The sequence below is a fragment of the Candoia aspera genome, chromosome 7 (genome assembly GCF_035149785.1).
Source record: "Candoia aspera isolate rCanAsp1 chromosome 7, rCanAsp1.hap2, whole genome shotgun sequence".
Lineage (NCBI taxonomy): Eukaryota > Metazoa > Chordata > Lepidosauria > Squamata > Boidae > Candoia > Candoia aspera.
The window spans coordinates 50,997,672-51,019,439 of record NC_086159.1 but is presented as its reverse complement, the minus strand read 5'-3'; the positions used below and the strand labels follow the sequence as shown (position 1 = coordinate 51,019,439).

At 38.1% G+C, this 21,768-nt stretch overlaps 1 protein-coding gene across 1 annotated transcript in view; it reads left to right on the top strand.

The window, feature by feature from the left end:
• Nucleotides 1-18,667, top strand: part of TMEM117 (transmembrane protein 117) — a 237,953-nt gene extending 219,286 nt beyond the window's left edge. Inside the window, exons 7-8 of the mRNA XM_063309394.1 lie at nucleotides 6,338-6,467; nucleotides 17,535-18,667. Coding sequence (XP_063165464.1) covers nucleotides 6,338-6,467; nucleotides 17,535-18,181 — 777 coding nt within the window. The 3' untranslated portion in view covers nucleotides 18,182-18,667. The remainder of the gene's footprint in view (nucleotides 1-6,337; nucleotides 6,468-17,534) is intronic.
• Nucleotides 18,668-21,768: the final 3,101 nt, after the last annotated feature.

Genomic DNA, 21,768 nt, shown 5'->3' with positions numbered 1-21,768 from the left:
TGCTGCCTTGGTTTTGCCCATGTGCATGGGGCCTGATACCAGTCTTCAAAACTTCTCATTCTCCTACAAGAGAGGGTACATAGTTTCATGTTTTGGATCTAGACCATGGCTACCAACTCACAAGAACTCTGTGGGTGGCAGAACAAGTTGCTATTTATGACATAAGATGCTAATGTCTCTTGATTCCCAATCACCCCACAATCTCTTACATCAGCTAAGGACAGTCCCCACTCAACCATACAAAATCAACATATTTAGCCAAACACTAGTCTTCTGGAAAAGGCTACAGCCAATGTGACAAATGATGGGTATTCCACCTATCATCTGCATATCCAGGAATAAAGACATTTCAATACCATCCATCAGACTGTGTAGCATAAATGGTTCTTCACAGATTTTGTAATCCTTCTGGAACAGACAGATTGCTTTATATGGTCTAGTAGTTTTATTGGGACTTCACTGAAACTCCCTAGAATATAAAATACAATCTGGATCTCTATGTAATATTAAAATACTGCCTTCATGAAAGACAGTATTTTAGAATATGAATAGAATCCAATGCACAGAGCAGTGATTTTAGAACAATCTTTCTATGTTAACAAAAGACCTCTTTTGTCTTTTGCAGCAATTTTACTTTTGCAGCAGTTCTGTAGCCAGGTGCTTCCTTGCTGAATTATTTATCTGTGAACTGACAGTTTACTTATGGTAGCAAGGGCTGTTCCTAGAAATGAAAAGAATCAATTTCTGATTATAGTTTGTAATGAAGCTCAACAGGGGTCCAATTTTTTTTCCATTCTTTTTAAAAATATATATAACAACTTATGAAATCTGACCATGGTAATTCTGTACCATCAGTTGCTGCTAAAAGTTTGGATGTTAATAATCTAAGATATACTCAAAGATATTCCAGGGTCACTGGTTATATAAGAATACTTTTGTTTGTGTCCTAACAGTCAGAAATCACGCTGAGACGAGGAGTAGGTCTCTAGTGTTTATTACTGCTACATAAAACAGAATCCTAACAAACTGAAGAAGCGTGGGAAAAACCCGAACAGATAAACCCCAAAAGTTAAGGCGGGTCTGATCTGTGTCTCTTTGAATGGCTGCTTAATTCCTCAGTACTACACATGCGTTATAAGGGACGCGGTGGCGCTGCGGGTTAAACCGCTGAACTGTCGATTGGAAGGTCGGTGGTTCGAAACCGCGCGGCGGGGTGAGCTCCCGTTGTTAATCCCAGCTCCTGCTCACCTAGCAGTTCGAAAACATGCAAATGTGAGTAGATCAATAGGTACCGCTTCGGCGGGAAGGTAACGGCGTTCCGTGCAGTCATGCTGGCCACATGACCCGGAAGTGTCTATGACAACGCCGGCTCCAAGGCTTAGAAACGGAGATGAGCACCGCCCCCTAGAGTCGGATTCGACTGGACTTTACGTCAAGGGAAACCTTTACCTTTTACACATGCGTTTTCCCCCCTGGATAGGGGCCCCCTCCTGCTCACCATCAGTACTCATGACAGTTTGGCTGGCTAGCTGCAGGAGGTACTGCATTAATTAAAAATAAATTAATTATCCAGTAAGAACTGAATCAGGACCTCTTACATTTTCTTGGGGTGATCCTGTTGCTCAGATCCTCGATATGTGTGATGGTGCTTGACTGCCAATTCTGCCTCAGATTTTCAGACAAGATGAGAGAACTGAGAGGATGAACTGAATAAAGCTTGAAAATCCATGGTAGAGTGTTTCCATTTCTAGTTTCCTCTACTAGCCATCAGCAACCTCCAGAAAGCTTTGTGGAAGTACTCATTTTTTGATGTGAATGGAAGAGATAATATTTCAGTGGCACACTGTAGAAATTACATGCATAAGATTTCAGGTTCAATCCCTGTCATTAGGAGAAGAAAAAAGCAAAGTTAGATAGATAATGTCCCCAGAATCGATCATATTTACCCAATAGTAAGAGAGTTTCCTCTCCCCCACAACAATTATATATGAATTAAGGGTCTTTTTATATTTGCTAAGAAAAATAGAAGACATGGTTAAAAGTAAAAGAATTAGTGGAGGCACAAACAGCTATCTTTAAAAATTAGCCTGAAGATTAGGCCCGTGGAAAGCATTCAGAAGTAGTTCACAAAATATGTTAGTGTGAATGAAACATTCTTGGAGCATTAAAGCAGCTGCATCCTTTCTACACCAAACACACTTTTACTAAGACCACAGATGAAGTGGCTGTGCATGTAGATGCTTGTAGAGATGGACTGCAGCCATTCATTGTAAATGTATTAAAGCTTTGAGGACAGGTGCTTTGCTAGTGGTGATGCACTTGGCACAAGTGAACAGCAGTCCTTGCTTGCTGGAGAATGAGCTGCTTACCTAGTGAATTTAATCCTTTTTCTCATACCTAAACAAGGCTTCTGTGAAAAAGAGAATAGTTGGTATATGTATATAGGTAATCAAGACCCCCTTCAGCAAAGGATCGTTACCTTGTCGTGGTGCTGGAGCTTGAGCACCTCAATGATGCCATGAGCTAAACCGTGAAGGGCCACCCAAGACGGGAAGGTCATGACAGAGAGGTCAGACTAAATGCGATCCCTGGGGAAGGTAATGGCAACCCACCCCAGTATTCTTGCCATGAAAACTAAATGGATCGGTACAACCAGAGATATGTCAGTATACCATCAGAAGATGAGACCCCCAGGTCGGAAGATGGTCAAAATGCTACTGGGGAGGAACAGAGGATGAGTTCAACTAGCCCCAGATGTGATGACGCAGCTAGCTCAAAGCCGAAAGGACGGCTAGCGGCCGACGGTGCTGGTGGTGAACGGCGAATCCGATGTTCTAAGGGTCAACATGCCATTGGAACCTGGAATGTAAGATCTATGAACCAGGGCAAATTGGATGTGGTTATTGGTGAGATGTCAAGATTAAAGATAGACATTTTGGGCATCAGCGAACTGAAATGGACTGGAATGGGCCACTTCACATCAAATGACCACCAGATCTACTACTGTGAACAAGAGGACCACAGAAGAAATGGAGTAGCCTTCATAATTAATAGTAAAGTGGCTAAAACAGTGCTTGGATACAATCCAAAAAATGATAGAATGATCTCAATTCGAATTCAGGGCAAGCCATCTAACATCACAGTGATCCAAATATACGCCCCAACCACAAATGCTGAAGAAGCTGAAGTAGAGCAGTTCTATGAGGATCTGCAGCACCTACTGGACAACACACCTAAAAGAGATGTTATTTTCATCACGGGAGACTGGAATGCTAAGGTGGGCAGTCAGATGACACCTGGAATTACAGGTAAGCATGGCCTGGGAGAACAAAATGAAGCAGGACATAGGCTGATAGAATTTTGCCAAGACAACTCACTCTGCATAACACACACTCTCTTCCACCAACCTAAGAGACGGCTTTATACATGGACTTCCCCAGATGGACAACACCGAAATCAGATTGACTACATCCTTTGCAGCCAAAGGTGGTGGTCATCTATACAGTCGGTAAAAACAAGACCTGGAGCTGACTGTAGTTCTGATCATGAACTTCTTCTTGCACAATTTAGGATCAGACTAAAGAGATTAGGGAAGACCCACAGATCAGCTAGATATGAGCTCACTAATATCCCTCAGGAATATGCAGTGGAGGTAAAGAATGGATTTAAGGGACTGGACTTAGTAGATAGGGTCCCGGAAGAACTCTGGACAGAAGTTCGCAACATTGTTCAGGAGGCGGCAACAAAATACATCCCAAAGAAAGAGAAAACCAAGAAGGCAAGTGGCTGTCTGCTGAGACACTAGAAGTAGCCCAAGAAAGAAGGAAAGCAAAAGGCAACAGTGATAGGGGGAGATATGCCCAATTAAATGCAAAATTCCAGAGGTTAGCCAGAAGAGATAAGGAATTATTTTTAAACAAGCAATGCGCGGAAGTGGAAGAAGACAATAGAATAGGAAGGACAAGAGACCTCTTCCAGAAAATTAGAAACATTGGAGGTAATTTCCAGGCAAAAATGGGTATGATCAAAAACAAAGATGGCAAGGACCTAACAGAGGAAGAAGAGATCAAGAAAAGGTGGCAAGAATATATGGAAGATCTGTATAGGAAGGATAACAATATCGGGGATAGCTTTGATGGTGTGGTCAGTGAGCTAGAGCCAGACATCCTGAAGAGTGAGGTTGAATGGGCCTTAAGAAGCATTGCTAATAACAAGGCAGCGGGAGATGACGGCATCCCAGCTGAACTGCTCAAAATCTTGCAAGATGATTCTGTCAAGGTAATGCATGCTATATGCCAGCAAATTTGGAAAACACAGGAATGGCCATCAGATTGGAAAAAATCAACTTACATCCCCATACCAAAAAAGGGAAACACTAAAGAATGTTCGAACTATCGAACAGTGGCACTCATTTCACATGCCAGTAAGGTAATGCTCAAGGTCCTGCAAGGTAGACTTCAGCAGTTCATGGAGCGAGAATTGCCAGATGTACAAGCTGGGTTTAGAAAAGGCAGAGGAACTAGGAACCAAATTGCCAATATCCGCTGGATAATGGAAAAAGCCAGGGAGTTTCAGAAAAACATCTATTTCTGTTTTATTGACTATTCTAAAGCCTTTGACTGTGTGGACCATAACAAATTGTGGCAAGTTCTTAGCGGTATGGGGATACCAAGTCATCTTGTCTGCCTCCTGAAGAATCTGTATAACGACCAAGTAGCAACAGTAAGAACAGACCACGGAACAACAGACTGGTTTAAGATTGGGAAAGGAGTACGGCAGGGCTGTATACTCTCACCCTACCTATTCAACTTGTACCCAGAACACATCATGTGACATGCTGGCCTTGAGGAATCCAAGGCTGGAGTTAAAATCTCTGGAAGAAACATTAACAATCTCAGATATGCAGATGATACCACTTTGATGGCTGAAAGCGAAGAGGAGCCTTATGATGAAGGTGAAAGAAGAAAGTGCAAAAGCTGGCTTGCAACTAAACCTCAAAAAAACCAAGATTATGGCAACTAGCTTGATCGATAACTGTCAAATAGAGGGAGAAAATGTAGAAGCAGTGAAAGACTTTGTATTTCTAGGTGCGAAGATTACTGCAGATGCTGACTGCAGTCAGGAAATCAGAAGACGCTTAATCCTTGGGAGAAGAGCAATGACAAATCTCGATAAAATAGTTAAGAGCAGAGACATCACACTGACAACAAAGGTCCGCATTGTTAAAGCAATGGTGTTCCCCGTAGTAACATATGGCTGCGAGAGCTGGACCATAAGGAAGGCCGAGAGAAGGAAGATCGATGCTTTTGAACTGTGGTGTTGGAGGAAAATTCTGAGAGTGCCTTGGACTGCAAGAAGATCCAACCAGTCCATCCTCCAGGAAATAAAGCCAGACTGCTCACTTGAGGGAATGATATTCAAGGCAAAACTGAAATACTTTGGCCACACAATGAGAAGACAGGACAGCCTGGAGAAGATGCTGATGCTAGGAAGAGTGGAGGGCAAAAGGAAGAGGGGCCGACCAAGGGCAAGGTGGATGGATGATATTCTAGAGGTGACGGACTCGTCCCCGGGGGAGCTGGGGGTGTTGACGACCGACAGGAAGCTCTGGCGTGGGCTGGTCCATGAAGTCACGAAGAGTCAGAAGCGACTGAATGAATAAACAACAACAACAACACAATCAAGACCCCATGTTATAGATGAAATACCTTATAGGCAATTAACTTTATTTAATAGTTATTAATTCAATTAATTTCCTCTTTTGTCCTGATCCTGTGCTATCTGTCTGTCTGTCTGTCTATCTATCTACTTTTTTTGCTTCTGGGAGACATGCATTTATTCAGTATACAACTGTCTCACATGCAAACACATTTATGGAGAAGGGGAATCTATGGAACTGGTTTTCATTTGGTTAGCAACATTGGTTGATGAGGTAGAAAAGCTGCATTTTCCCTAGCACTTTTGCCTCTCTTTGTACTTCTTTCCCCCATCTGCTTTTTCTTTTGGGGAAAACTGAGATTATCTTAAAGTCAGAGTTGTCTTCCTTGTGGATCAATATGATAATTTTGAGTTGTTATGGTTAACATTCTTCTAGGTGACAGTCTTTCCAGGCAGGTAGTGGTCTTACCTATTCTCCATTTGGGGTGAGAGCAACTGCAGGGTTCCAAACAGAAATCTTAACATTAATGTTCCATAGGGACCTAGGCACAGAAGTTGAAGAAATCACTCCACAGTAAGAACATAATCTATAAATTGAGTATATCTAAAGGTGACAGAAGATATTTTTTAAATAAAATGGTTAGAAAATAATTTCTTCTTTTTTTTTCTTTCTTGGCAGGACTGGGAATTTCCACATTTTATGGGTGATGTTGATGTGAATCTCCCAGGCTTGCCTGCTGCACATTTTCAGTTCAGACTGCCTTATTTTAAAACTATTTTAAAGGAGGAGTATCACATACATATAACAGGTATGTAACATTCTCTGAATATCCTGATCAGAATAAAACTGGAGGATTCCAAATTGCTACATTTATCTTTGATTGGTTTTCCACCATCAGGAGAGAAGGTAAAAATACTTTTTCTGGGAAGAACACAAAATCAATATATACTGAAAGTTGTGTGGCTTGAAATCTTCTCATGCATATGGTTTCTTAGAAGAGCAATGAGGTTTTCAGGAGAAAGATTGATGTATCAAGGAGAGATGCTTCATTCATGTGATTTTCCACCTGAAATTTGAAATGGTACAGTCCAGTGTCACTTGTCCTACACAATCTGCCCGTGTATCAGAATTCATCCAGAAGACCTTAAAGATGTGAATCACAGGTTATATCCTTGCAGATTAATTCAGCTGCCATATAACTTGAGCTCTCATTTCCCCCTAATCCTCCATTTGAAAAAAAGAAGAAAGTCTGGCTGCAACTCTCTACCACTTTTTAACTAGAATAAGCATGGAACAGCAGATGGTTTCCAGAAGAATGAAAAATAGAATTACCTCTTAACCATGTGACTAAATGTTAAGAGCAATCTGAATTTCCATTAGGTTTGAGTGTGCATTAAAAATAGCATGCTGCGGTACAGAATTATACAGATGCAATTGATGTGCTTGTTTTTGTTATGTAAATAGCATTCATGGGGAAACCTAACCAGCCTTGGAACTATCAGTGTTGAACAGAGAATTGGAATTATGTTCTTCAGTGCATCAATGAGAACTTTCTTTAAGAAGATACTTTTGTCTAGAATTTGTCAAGTCTACGTCCATATTAAAGAAAGGGATAGGAGAAATGAATGAAAATCCCTCCCTTTCAGGTTTAGAATTTGTTATCCATTAAAAGGATTCCTCTGATTGACTGATAGTACTTCGTTGCATTGCTTTAGTAAATTAAAAGAGAATATTACAAACTGAAAACATTGGGTAGAAAGGGAAATGTCAAAAATTAACAAATGGAATTGAAAACTATTAGACAGAAATAATAAAGCAATGGGGAACTTATAAGATGCAACCTTCACTTTAACTGTTTATGCGTCTGGATAGAAACTGTTAAAATTATAAACTGAAAAATCTTGAAAAAATCTCCACTGAAAGCAATATAAGGCTTAGAAGATGATATATTTTTAAAAATGCTTATAAAATGGAAAGAGATCTTATATCTAACAGTCTTCCACTTGGCAGGTATGATCCTAGAGGAAAATAATCTGTATACTGGAATTTTAAAACCAATTTAATGGCTAACTCCAGAGTACAGTTACCAGGAAGGGAAGAATCTCCAGTATATTTCAGTGAAGAGATACACATCCACTCACCCATGAATGCGGTGGTGTGGGGAAGTAAAACAAAGCCAAAATTGAAACAATGTCATTTTTTTTCAAATGTTGATCTTTACATTTCAGTCTAGAAGAAGGTAAGAAGTGTTCATTTGAACATCTTTCATGTATTGTAGGAAGAACAGTGAAAATAATAATTCCACATTCCCCACAAGAACATTTTTTATCTCAGTTAGATTCAGTCTGCTATGCATAGTATCCCTTCACACAAAGGAAATCCAGGAAAAAATCAGAATTCTCTTTCTTGTAGGGTAGACTTGCACAGATACACACATACTTCACAATGTAAGAGAGGTCCACTGTCTGTTACCAGGAGGCACAAGCGTGTCTGTATGGAGTTAACCTGATTCCTCTCTTCCCTTACACGTTGCATAAATAATGGAGTGATTTGTACCTCCATCATGTATAGAAGGATATGAAGACAGGAGAACAGTAAGTGGATAATAAAAGCTACAGTATAGCATTTTAAAAATGTATCATTGATCAAAAAGCAAGGATAACTCAACATTTCTGGCAAAAAGAGCAGTCTAAAAGTAGGGGCTTTAGAGATAATTGGCTATATGGATATGGAGAAAAATCTTCCATAATGAGATAAATGAGTGTGCAACTTGAAATGGCTTGATTTTTTTTTTTTCATTCTAGCCCCTTTTAAAAGCAGACTGTCTAGGTTGGCCATTGCATTTACAATGCATTTTCTTCTCTCAGACCCTTTAAAGTGATGGAGATATTTTTGTGAAGGGCATAATTTAATTGGAGAATGAGCACATGAATAAGGATTGTGAAATCCTTTTTTCTCCCTTTCCCGCTCAGAATTAATAAGTCCTATTTATTACAGTTACTAGACAAATGAGTCCATTTGAATGCATGTCACATCACCAGAGTTGCAAGAGCCTGCTTTATCTGAGTTCAGTGCCATTTTAGGAGAATCATAAAGAGTATCAAGCCAGCATGAGAAACTCCCCTTGGGTAGGCGGTGCGTGGCCATCTGTTCTTAAATCAGTCCTAGGTTTTGAACTCCATCTTTGGAACTTTTAAAGTTGCCCATGTTGCTTCCATATATTATGAGTACCTCACACAAATCCAGAACTTAGATGTAAAAAAAGAATTCCAAAGATTTGGCTGATGACCTGTTTAAAGTTCTTTGAAAATTATATTTCTTTTAAATTAAGTATCTGTGACTATTTTTTTAAGCCATTTGGTGTAAAATTAATTACATGGCAATGCAGTGTGCTCTCAGAGAAAGCCATTTGGCAATGAAATACGAGCAGGGTTCTGCAGTTGAAAAGAAAAACAGGAAGGAATATATTGGACAACTGTCCAACAGAGGTCTCTAAAAAGTTGGTGGGGAGTCATCTGTCCTTTGCCTAAGTTACAGTTTCAATTCATGCCATGCATGGACTAGAATATAAATTCTAATCTCTTGGCCTAGAATTTCAGAGAATTGGATATTGTAGCCAGAGGATAAAAACCCAAAGAGGAGCAGATCTAACCTCTCCCTGACTAATTAGGTATTTCAGTAGATGGGGTACCATTGTATGTCTATGCCAGGAGAGGTTGTACATTTCTGTGGTTCACATCCATCTCATGTTCTTCACACATACCTAGAATATGGGGAGACCTGTTCCTTTCAGATTGATGTAGTTCATTTCACTCCCATTGATACCAAACAGAAATAAGCAGAAAGGATCAAATCAATCTTTATTACAATCGTAGACCAAACTTGCTCTCCTTGGACAAATCTAGCAGGTCTTTGGAGTCTTTAGAAGTACAGTGTTAAAACTTCCTGCACTGGCCAGTAGGATTACTTTTGTTAATGGCTCTGAGCTCCTATCTTGAGATTGTAGTTATTTGGGCTCTTCTGTTTTTTTGCTTTGGATGGTTTTCCAATCATTGGCCCAATACTATATATGCTTGTAGAATACTAACAGCATTATTCTTTTAAATTTTTCTTCTTCATGGCAAATGACCTTTTAATGAGTGTTGGCAAAGCCTAGTTTTCCTCTTGAATCTGAACTCTGGCAAACCCAGATATTTTCAATTCTTTTGGGGATCGCTTTTGGAATTCACTTCATACCAAATCCAGGATTATCTTGGATCTAGATTTTATTTTAAAATGGTCATAGAACACAGCAGAAAACCCCTGCAATAAATGTAAGGGCTTTTTTTGGTTCCAGCCAAGTTTAGCAACTTCTTTATTTCCTTTCTTTTAATAAGAATTTTATTAGATTTAAGGCAAAGATAAAAACTACAAAAAACCCCAAAAAACTACAGAAAGAAAAAAAAACTAAAAAAGAATGAAAACACAGAGAGATTTTTTTTTAATTCTAAGAAGAGGTGACTTCTGACTTTTAACAGCAAGCATATACAACAAATTTTCCATATCAATCCCTTACTCTATATTAAACCAAAATCACATTATTTCTATAAATCATTCCATTGGCACATTATGAAAATCACTAAATACAGTTGCTCCATCCCCTTATAATAAAAGAAAAAGATAGATAGATAGATAGATAGATATCCATCTGTCTGTCCGTCCATCCATCCTAATCAACTTCCCCCACAAAGAAAACATTTATTTAATTATTTCCTTCCTACTACTATTCTATACATTTCTGTCTACTATAATAAAAATCAAACTAAAAAGCATATAAATTGCCTGCCATTATAATTAATGATACAACATTTATAATAATCTTAATCATATTAAGCCTAAAACCAAGCATTATTATACCTTGTTAATCTTAATCCAAATCGTTAAAGATGAAGTCAAACCAGCCCTAGAAGCAATCCAGATAGATATTCTTAAACCCTGACCCCACTTCAAAATAGACCAAAGCATTTACGTATCCTCACAGTACACACAGAACTTTTTTCATAAGGAAATCAGACAGCCCAACTGCCCCCCTTAAGAACTCTGACTTCTCAACAAAAAGCCTCCCATACATAATAATCCCTTCTTTTCCATAACATTCCATCAGCAATTCAGTTCCACTTACGGCTTGCAATTCGATCTGTCCCTTTGATTTCTTCAACCAACTATCCAATCTTCATCCAGCATTTTGGCAGAAGCCCTGAACTCGCTATTAGAAGAAACATTTCTATCATTGTTAAACTCTTCAGTTTCTTCCATGACATCCCCAACCAGATGACACATTTTAAACTTCCTGTTTTCTACAATGTTCTGAATACCTTGCATAAAAGCTTGGCAGGACTCAGAAAGCATCGGTTTAAAGTCTCAGTGAAAGTCAGAAACAGTCTGCTTGAAATCCTCCATGTCTCACGAAGTACATTATGGCGCCCCCTAGGTATTTAACCAGTGAAAGTGGGAGATAATAGAAAAATTCCGAGATGTGTTTACAGAAGTGAAAGTATGATAACAGGCAGCTCCCCAGAGAAAGTAGCAACAGAAAGCTGAAAGTTCAAAACAGCAGATTGAACTTGTAGGAAAATGCTAAAATCTTCAAATTTAGTACAAAAATAATAACAGGGAGATGATTACATAGTCTCAACCTTCCTTAATATTTGGATGGAAAGCAAAATCCAAAGCTTAAAAAACTTCTTTTTAAAAAGAATTAATCACAAAAACAATGCTAAGCACCAAGAGAGCTGTTTCTCCTTGCTGTAGAAAGCCTCTCTTAGGTACACATCCTTAAAAGAAATGTAAATTGGGTGGTTTAGAAATGGGGTGGCCAGTCTAAATGTCCCTTTAAGGGTACAGCGCGGCTTGGAAATGGTGACGCCCCAGCCTCCTGGCAGCTCTTACCAGTTGAGTACGAATGCTGTTTACGATCTCCTGGCTGCAAGCTGCCATCCTGGAAGTCAAATGGGGTAATTCCAAGCATTTTCCTTTCCTGGTAGGTAAAACGCTCTTGGGATTCAGGAAAAATGTGCCTGAGCCCAAAAAAACCTGCCGCATTGTCAGTTCTGCCTGCGGAGCCCACGAGCACAGCTGTTCAGTCCACCATGTCCACACCGGAAGTCCCAAAGTTTAGCAACTTCAAAGGACCTTCAAGAGCTTGACCTATTTTTTCTTCTGGAGCTTTGAAAATTCATATATTTCCTTTCACTTTTCACTTGCTTGAATTTTTAACATTAGATACATTTCCTTTTATGCTTTCAAATTATTTTGGATCGAATCATTCTCCTTCCCTTGTAAAGCAACAAGAAAACCACTGTTTCTTGGAATGAGAAAAAGCTTGTTGCCTTAATCTGCATTTACAATTTATGGAAAGTATTGTCAGCTGCTGAGCATTATATAAAAGCTGCAGTAAGAAATGGGATACCCTGCTGGTGGTGAATATGGCTGGATAAATGTCAACACTGACTTGAAGGCACCCCTCCCCCCCAATCTACTGGGGGAGAGATTCTGAAGCTGGTATCATTTCAGTTGTAATAGTTATTAAATCTCATCCATTAGTAGTCTTCAGATCAGTGCATTCAGTAAGAAATGCATCACTAGGCATTAAGCTGTTAGGAATGTGTAGATCGGTATAAAATTGTTTTGTTTTTTTTTTACTCTCTGCCTTAGTAGGGCTGAGTTTTTAAAGGTTATTTTTTAGGAGCCATAAAGCAATCCATGTTTTTATTTACGGCCTTCCCTAATATGCAGAATCTATGTATTCATATTTGCTGATACGCAGTTTTATTGTAAACCTCCCTCAGAAAACTTTTCTTAATATAAATTTCCCACATGTAAGCTGTTTCTGTGTCTCTACACTCAAACATTTGAATTTTTGTATGTTGCTTTCTGAAATATATGTATTCTTTGGTACTAATTTTTACCAGAGAATAATGGATGGCAGCAAACTTTATTCAGTGCCGCCAGGTATGTCCATTTTGGAAGATCTTACAAATCTTCTTCATACAAGCCTACGGTGGACTCCTTTTACACCCCAATGGCTTATAAATAAGAACGAATATCTCAGGTACCTCAAATAGCACATATATTAATAGTGCACCCATGGGAATGATGTGCCACAGAACAGAATCCCTATTTCATTTGAAGCTTCATCCCCGTCTCTTCCTTACTCCTAAAATTGATATATAGATCATGGAGCCACATACTTATAAAAAGTGGGCACAGATTAATATATTGTTCAAAAGGTTCTTCTCAAAACTGACATGAATGAATCACTAGCATTATTATTCCATGCTTGTTAAACCTTCTTCAATTCTAAGACTGTAAGGAGTGCTTCACAAAGTGAGTTATCTGTCCAGACCTGCCTTCACGCAACGTTATCTCTCAAAGCCTCAGCAGAGTTGCTCAAGCAACCTTTTGAGCAGAGCGTCCTTCTAAATGATTTGCCCAGTCCCACTAACCCTAACCCTAATCTTAACCCTTCGTATTGTGGAATTCCCTCCTGAGTTTTTTACATAGTAGTTTCTCATTTCCATTTTTTTCCCTTTTATCTGTTTATAGAGAGAGAGCTGCATTTTACATCTGCTTATCTCATCTAGATTTCCCTTGACAGATGGCTCATTGCAAAGTATGTGTTTTCTTTCCTAGGCAGCAGTTTATAGAAATACCCAGGATAGCCTAGTTTCCATGGTATCCAGGGAGATTTGTAGGACTTAAAAGAAAGTTTGGTTATCCACTCTCCAATTGTTCCTTCGTTAAAGTACATTAAGTTGTCACGCTGGATTATTTTAAATGTTTTTACTCAACCATGCTGGAAATGAGTAATCTGGACTTTCAGAACTTTCACAGAATGAAAAGTTATGCCATGATATGTATTTATTTAATGGAAAAATATTTAACAGTCATTAGGTAGTATTCTTCTGTTCAGGAAATAGTAAGTCACAGGCTTTTTATTCTTGCTCTGAGTTTGTGATGGTGCCTTATAATCAGTCACATGTAGCTATATGATAAACAAATGCATAGTGAGGTAAACAAGCATTATTTCATTTTAGATGGAGTTTTGGAGGAAGGGTGAACATGTTCACCGCTATTAGAATCACTGTTGCCTAGGCTAATGTAGGCTAATAACATTAGCTGTACAACAACCATGTCCACTTTCTCATGCTGTCCTGAAGAATGGTCACTCTCCATTTCTGCTCCGCCATAAATAAAACCAGCTACCTCCCTCTATTGTGAAAAACTATATGACTTTCTGTCATCCAGCTCATATGAAACTTTGCATGATATCTGGGACTGAATCTGAACACATGAGGATCTCAGATTACTTTCTACATTGATTAAAAAAAAAAAATCCAACCTCAGGGTTTTAAAACAAGAACCTGCCACAACTGTCATGTTCTCTTTTGCAAAGGGACACATTTTTGTGTTACTTGTGGCTTTCCATACTGTCCATCTAAGACTGTCAGGAAGCAGTTATACAGACAGAATAATGGCAAGGAGCTGAGGGAAGCAAGAAAGACATCTCACAATAACAGCAAGGCCTTCTCCTTTGTCTGTCTTTTCCTTAAGACATTTAGTTAACTTCATTAACTAAATTACAGACTTTAAGATTTTTTTTTTGTTTTTTGCACACAAATATGGGGAACTTTCACCCCATAGGCTGAATGCAGCCCATAGAGATTCCCCGTCTGCCTCATTTTCTTCTTGACTGGAATATGTTCCTGCTCAGCTGCTTGTCATCTCTCTCAGCCTAGAAATGCAATGGGAAACACTTCTGTCTTTATTTTGTAATGACGTGTAATGTATTGCTAAAATGATTTATTCCATGGTAGATAGCTCAGCATGCAGAATATCTCAGATAGGTTCAGCATCATGCAAAAGAACCAAATCTAGTGTCTAAAAAGAAGAGATTCAATCTGTACAGCATTAATTTTAAAAAGGATCAAGTAGCATTTTATGGGAGACTAAGGGCCAAGTAGTGTAGATGAACCCTGTCAACTTGGGTATCCTTCATATTTATAGACTGATCTCCTAGATTCTTCATCAGTGGCCATGCCTGCTGGAGAATTGTACACGGGTTAGCAAAGGGTGGAAAAGACAATGTGGGCTGTCAACAAATAAACTGGCCTGGCTTAAGACACCTTCATTTTGTCCATAAAGTAAGAAAGTACAATTTTTTGTGGGTATACAAAGGCTATACTTTGTCTTTGGCTGGTATACCAGGGCTACACATCAGAAAATGGGTAGGAGCAGAACAGCATAATTGGTGACGCTAGATAATTTAAAAATTAAGTTATGTTATATTATTTAAATACAGGTGATCTGATTACTCTCTGTATATTTAATACATTCCTCTTTTGACAAATTACAATTTGGTAGCAAGTTTTGAAAGAGCTCTGAGGGCTGCATCCAAGTCTTTGGGGGCCACCACTGCAAAAGTATGTGTAAATATTGGTCTCATATGGATAGCTAAAAAAAAAAATATGAACAAAAACTATATGCATTATGCCTATAGTAATGAAGGGGGGTTATTCAAATAAGTCCAAATAAGGTAAATAACCAAGTGCCTGCCCGACCCAGAAAAACATTTTGTTAATAATAGGTTACAACCTGAACATGCATGTCTGGATTCAGTACAGTCATTGTAGAGGCAAATATGCCTCCCAAGCCCATGCAAGCAAAACCAGAAAGGTAGGGACAGAAGTCAAGACAAAGCAATTCTAGTGGAGTATTTATTATAGTTGGACCATCTGTATATCATCTATACTGGATATATGTCTGCAAACATACCAGCAAAGGAGTCAACAACAGAGTACATTCTGGTTGGAGAGGCACATTTGATGTTCCTTGCAGTTGACATAACTGAGATGAAGAATACAGCTTTGATCATTTTCATATTACTAGAAACAGCCACATTGATAGCTGTCCCTTACCTTGGACCTTTTGGTCCACTGCAGGATTTAAAAACAGAAGGCCTAAATGCTGAGCCTGGCCTTCCATGGTGTTTCTTCTTGAAATACCACACCTAGTATTCCTCCTGAAGTATCAGGCCTGGGTTTCCTCTCTCGAGACCTAGCTGGGCCTAGGAAACCTAATTAACAGAAATTACATCTTGATCTTCTCTTTGGTGAGTGCTGATGGTTGTGTAGGCCAGTCTTTCTGAACCTGGTTTCATCTAGATAGGTTGAGCTTCAATTTTCAGAGTTTCCAGCCATCACAGTTGGCCATGCTGGCTGGGAGGAGTTGTAAGCTGATGTTGATCCAGTTGTATGAAAGCTTGTCGTTGACCTAGTTGCAGGAGATATGGATAAAAGTGAGTTAATTTATATGTTTGGCAATTATTAAATAAATAATTGAGAATTATAATAAAATGAAGGATACCATTTCACCTATTTATATGTACTGTGTAAGATTTCAGATATGAAGAACAGACTTTGCATGGCTGGTATTAGAGGCACACTTAGTGAATGCAGTAATGCAATTCTTCAGAGATGTCCCCTGGCACATCTTCTGTCATCTTTTTGGTGTCAGGACAAAATCATTTCATTCTCTGTCTTTTTAACTTTTATATTGCTGCTGCTACTGTTAGTAGTTTGGTCTCTGTGGCTGCTTTTAATTGTTATTTAACCAGTTTATTTTATTGTGTTACATTTTTGTATGGCAGCCTAACAGCTTTTAGCAATAAGGTAATAAAACATTTGTTTTAAGAAAACAGAATGTGTAGTTGGCATGTCTGGGAAGCAATTTTTCTTAGAAAAAGGAGTTAAAAAACTTTATCTTTGGTTTCTTATGCAAATGTTGTTCTAGTAAGAAACAGTTTTATGTGGTTAAGCTTTTTAAGTAGGGGTTTTTGACTTCCTGTAAAATAAGTCTGCAACTGTTTAGAGAAGAGACTCATGAAAAAAAAAAGATAAATCTATCTATATATCTGCTTGGCTTTGTGAAGAGTTTAACATCCTTTAAGTCACTGATTAACTCCTGTGAAATCATTCCTACCTTATCCAAAGTTAAGGACCATGAAGAGAACATGTGGCCCTCCAAAGGTTATTTGGTTACACTTCCAATCATTCTTCACCATTGGTCATGCTGAGTCCAGCTGATGAGAGAGAATTAAACAACATCTAGAAGATTATATGTAGCCCATCTCTGATCTACAAAACTGAGTGACCCCAACTTAGCACTGACCAAAGAAAATAGTAAACTCATGCTTAGAGCTGTGAAAATCAAATTGGAGAACATGGGGTTGACAGGGACAGAGAGCACTATCTAGAATAGTGATATGAAAAAGAAAACAAGTGAAGATGAAGGGGGAAAGCATGGGGAAATAAGATTAACTTCAGAGTTAAATCCTTATCTATTAAAGTTAAAATTCAAGAGCAATAGTATAGCATAATTGTCTGATCTACTGCTACTGCTTGAACATGCAAGTCTACAGTCTTTCTTGATCTGAGTTCCTGAATTCCACTTTTACCACAATATATAATATAGTGCTTGATGACTAGTAACAGCACAAAAATAACCCGCAAAAATGATCTGTCATATATGGCTTTTATTTTTCAGGACCTATTTTAAAGTATAAAAAGGCTGCTTTAATCCACAGGCCACCTAGACCTTACTATAACAAGCATTTTACTTCTAGGCTCACATTTCCAAATAATTAACTACAAGGCTAAATTGTAAAACTTACTCAGTTACAAATCTACTGTTGCAAAGAATTTAATTAAAACTTCATTGTGAAATTAATTGAAAAGTCTCGCATCTTATTTTTCCTACTGACATTGCATGTACTATTTGCTGTAGTTGTAAACAGGAATTTTCTAATTATTATCCTTTTCTTTTCATTCTGCTTCAGGCAAATGGTTTAATTATGGGATTATATTTCTTGTTTTAATCTTGGATCTGAATATGTGGAAGAATCAAATATTTTACAAACCACATGAATATGGTCAATATATTGGTCCTGGACAGAAAATTTATACTGTGGAAGATTTAGAAAGCTTAAAGGATCTGAACAGAACCAAACTTTCTTGGGAGTGGCGGTCAAACAACACTAACCCTTTGACCAACAGGACCTATACTGAAGATGACATGTTTCTGCATAGCCGATATATTGGTGCAAGCCTAGATGTTAAATGCTTGGCCTTCATTCCATCTTTATTAGCATTTGCTTTGTTTGGATTCTTCATCTGGTTCTTTGGACGTTTTCAAAAAACTGATCAAGGCATGGAAAATCTTGATAAATCATATACACGAATGAAAAGGAAATCGCCATCTGATGTGGGAATGACACGAGAGAACACACAAGTTTTAGCTGAGGAGCCTTTAAGCTCTGAAGATCCTCATTTGATAGCTATCAAGTCTGACTTGAGTGAGATTGTCTTTAATTCCTCACTCTTAACATCTGAAAATCTTAGCTCCCATCTAGAGGATCAGCCAAGTCCATTGCAACCAATAAGGGAGCCCTCTGTACCAAAGAATAATCCTTTACCTAATAAGTAACAATATCTCTCCTGGAAAGATCAAAACAAAGAAATATTGTGAAATTTCACTGAGGTTTTTTGTAAGTGACCGTTCACATAGTCTTCGGAACAGGAGAGATACACCAATGGTGCTGAACATGCTTTTTTCTATGCATTGTTTTCTATTTATATTGTAATGACTGTGCCTACTGTATTATAGTAAACATTCCTTTATAGATTGCTTCTAAAAATTGCAATAGTGAACTAGATGATTACTTGCAGGTATAAAATGCTACTTTGGTGGTGCCTTCAAACATTTAATTCAAGCATATAGGAGAGATATGTGGGTCTCCTTGTTAGGAATTTCAAATGTTGTTTCAAACAAAATGATTGGCCAGACAGTGTTTTATCCTTTGGCTGAACATGATAGTCTCATTCCAAGACCTCTTTCCTCATCTTTAGATAATACATTGTGCAGCAGCAGAGTAGACTGTTTTCTGCAGTGATGGAGGAACCTATGGGAGATGCCATGCATCCAACAGACTATAAAATCTGACTGGACGGGACGGGGTTTGCAGCACAACAATGGTGTAAATTGTTAATCAGTGAAAGGTTTCCAATAAACAACAGCAGTGATACTGACTTTATGTTACTGATTTATAGTGATTGACTTTGATAGCTGAATTCTAAAGCTAAGACAGATTCATAACTCTGTAGCATCATAGTGATAATGTAACATGGCTTATAAACATGTGGCTTTCTCCACTAGTAATTGGAATTAGGTAATGATAGCTGATTAGGTTATTTTTATAATTAATGTCAAAACACTACTTGATTAAAGAAAAGAAAAACTTTCTCTTTTTAGGAGGAAGGAGATAAAAAGCAGTATCTGTGGAACAGCTAGATGTTCAGATGGAACCTATACAGTGCCAATATCCTTAGTATTGGGGATATTAAGGATAATAGGATCTTTTCTTTGCAGTGTTTGTTATTGCAGTATAAATATGGATTAGAAAGTAAGGCTTCAGTGGAACTGGGGAAATGGGCTGTGGCCATGAGTTGTGAACAGGTGTTAATACATGAAATAGAACAGCAAATACTATGTTTTCTTACTTTGAGGAATTAACACTGTATTCACTAATTAAAAAATAGAAAACCGAGACATGAATAAAATAAATATTGTATTTCCTTCCTGTTCCTTCCTTTCTCCTGGATTTTGATTGGTCAGGTGAACTTATCATATGGCCCTCTGCAGTCCTTACCTCCCCAAATACTTCAGGTGCCTTATCTGCAAACTTAAAAACTGCTGTAACAATTGCTATTCCCTAACCATCTTCTAATGCTTGCATATTTTGTTTTAATTTGCTTGCTTTAAAAAATGCCTCCATACTAAAATCAGCATGCATGGCTGAACTAGGTATTTACTGCATCTGTCTTGAGAGCTAAGTTTACTCAACATTCAGCAGCAGATAAACCTATAACTAAAGCCAATAGCAGTTTGATACTGTAGCTTGATATTTGCTGCAGCACAAGGGTTTGAAATGCTGCCATAATGCCCTTGCAACACTGGTGTAATGTCAGAGCTCGTAAATGATGCACTGTGATAGATATGTTCCATTTTAAGCATTCCTCTGCTGGCACAGAAAGTCTGGGCATCAGGCTATTAGGATCATAAATATTACTGGCTGTTGGAAGGAAAAAGTGCAGATGCATCAGGACCACAGTAATCCCACTTTGCCTTCAAAATATTTAATATTTTATCAGGAGAAAGTTTTAATCACACAAAATTTTATCCCTTAGACACTGCAACTCTCATTAGTGTTTGATACGTGGAAACTTGTTCAAGCTGTAGAAAATAAGACCCGCAGTGGCAATCCAATGATTGCTGGCTATTTAATTGTTTATTAGAACACAGAATTTCACTTTTGCTATGCAGCAGATATTAACTGGTTTTTTATCCACAATATGTTGGATAAACAATCTTGTTCATAGTATTCAAAAAAGATATGTGAATGGATAAGCAATCTTGCAAATATGTATTGGCTTTTGATAAATCCTAAGATATCTAATCCTTTTGCAATACTTGCTCTTTTATTAATAAATAGTGTCATTAATCTGATTTTTTAGACATGGGAGAAAATGGAAATGGACTTCAGCCTTGATGTCCATACAGCCATATGATTATAAGGCAATGATTATTGAGCCAAGAACTCCAGCTAGATTTTCCTGTCTTTATGCGAACTAATAATTTCAAAGCCATCCCAAGATAAGTAAACAAAAAACTAGTGATCATCAGAGCACCTAATAATCCAGAGATGTGTAAGGAGCTCCATATTAACAGTAAAAAAAAAAACAATGTTTAGAACACCAAAAGGATTTCAAGAACTTAACTGCAAGTGGCAGTAGTTAAATCTTTTGAGGTTCCTACTATTGACAACCCCAAATAGGAGTTCTGTTCTGCAAGTACTCAATCAACCTGAACACAAATGTGCTTCTGCAGTAGAAATGGCTGCAGGACTACTTGTTGCTATTGGAAATCTTAGCATCTATACTGAAGTTCATTAGATATTTGTAGATTTAGCACTTTTGATTGTGTGTGTGCCTTTGACTCAGTTTTGAGTCCTGCCAATTGCCTGGACAGGTCCCTGCAGTTTTCTTGGCAAGATTTTGGAAGTGGTTTGCCATTACCTCCTCCCTAGGGCTGAGAGACAGTCACTGGCCCAAGGTCACCCAGCTGGCTTTGTGCCTAAAGCATGATTAGAATTCGGGGTCTCTTGGCGTCTTAAGCACTACCCCAACCTGGTTCTCAGAGTTAGCACAGATCTGCAAAAATTATGCTCCACAAGCCAAACAGACTGTCAATAACTTGCTTTACTCTAGGTTACAGAAAAAAATCATGTTACTCTCTTGCAGAAGAAAAAAATATCTGCTCCATCTCTACTTTGGCATTACCATTTGAGGACCCAGTAACAGTAACAAAACATGAATTACCATATCCTTGTTCATATTTCAATATGGTATATGACATCATCTGTCACTAATACCACTGGGGTTTATATTGGTGAATCTCTAGGTCAAGTGTTTTTCAACCTCAGCAACTTTAAGATGTGGGGACTTCAACTCCCAGAATTCCAGAGCCAGCATGCTTGGGAATTGAAGTCCACACACCTTAAAGTTGCTGAGTTTGAGAAACCTTGCTTTAAGTAAAGAATAAATGGGCTGAATCTGCTGACATCAGAAATGGCAACAGGCAATAGAAATAGGAACGTTTCATTCATGCTGAATCCAACTCTGCCTTTGAATTTCTCAAAAGTAAAAAAAAGAAATTTTACAATTTCTCTGTAAAAGCTTTAGATTCTTTATTTTTGTTTTTTAACCTTCTTCATTGCACTTAAGAATTCCCTTCAGATTTCTCTTGTTGGTATTTTTCAGTTTGCTTTTTTTCTTGTATATTGAAGAATGGTTGAGGCACTGCTAGTATTGTTGGATTTTTTTGCATGTTTTTCCAATACTAGAGCATTCCTGATTGCCCATGCTCCTCACTATGAAAAGACCCATTGAGACCAAGGGCTTTCCATGGTGTCAGAAAGCTGCAACCCCATTGGATATAGGATTATATGATAAAGG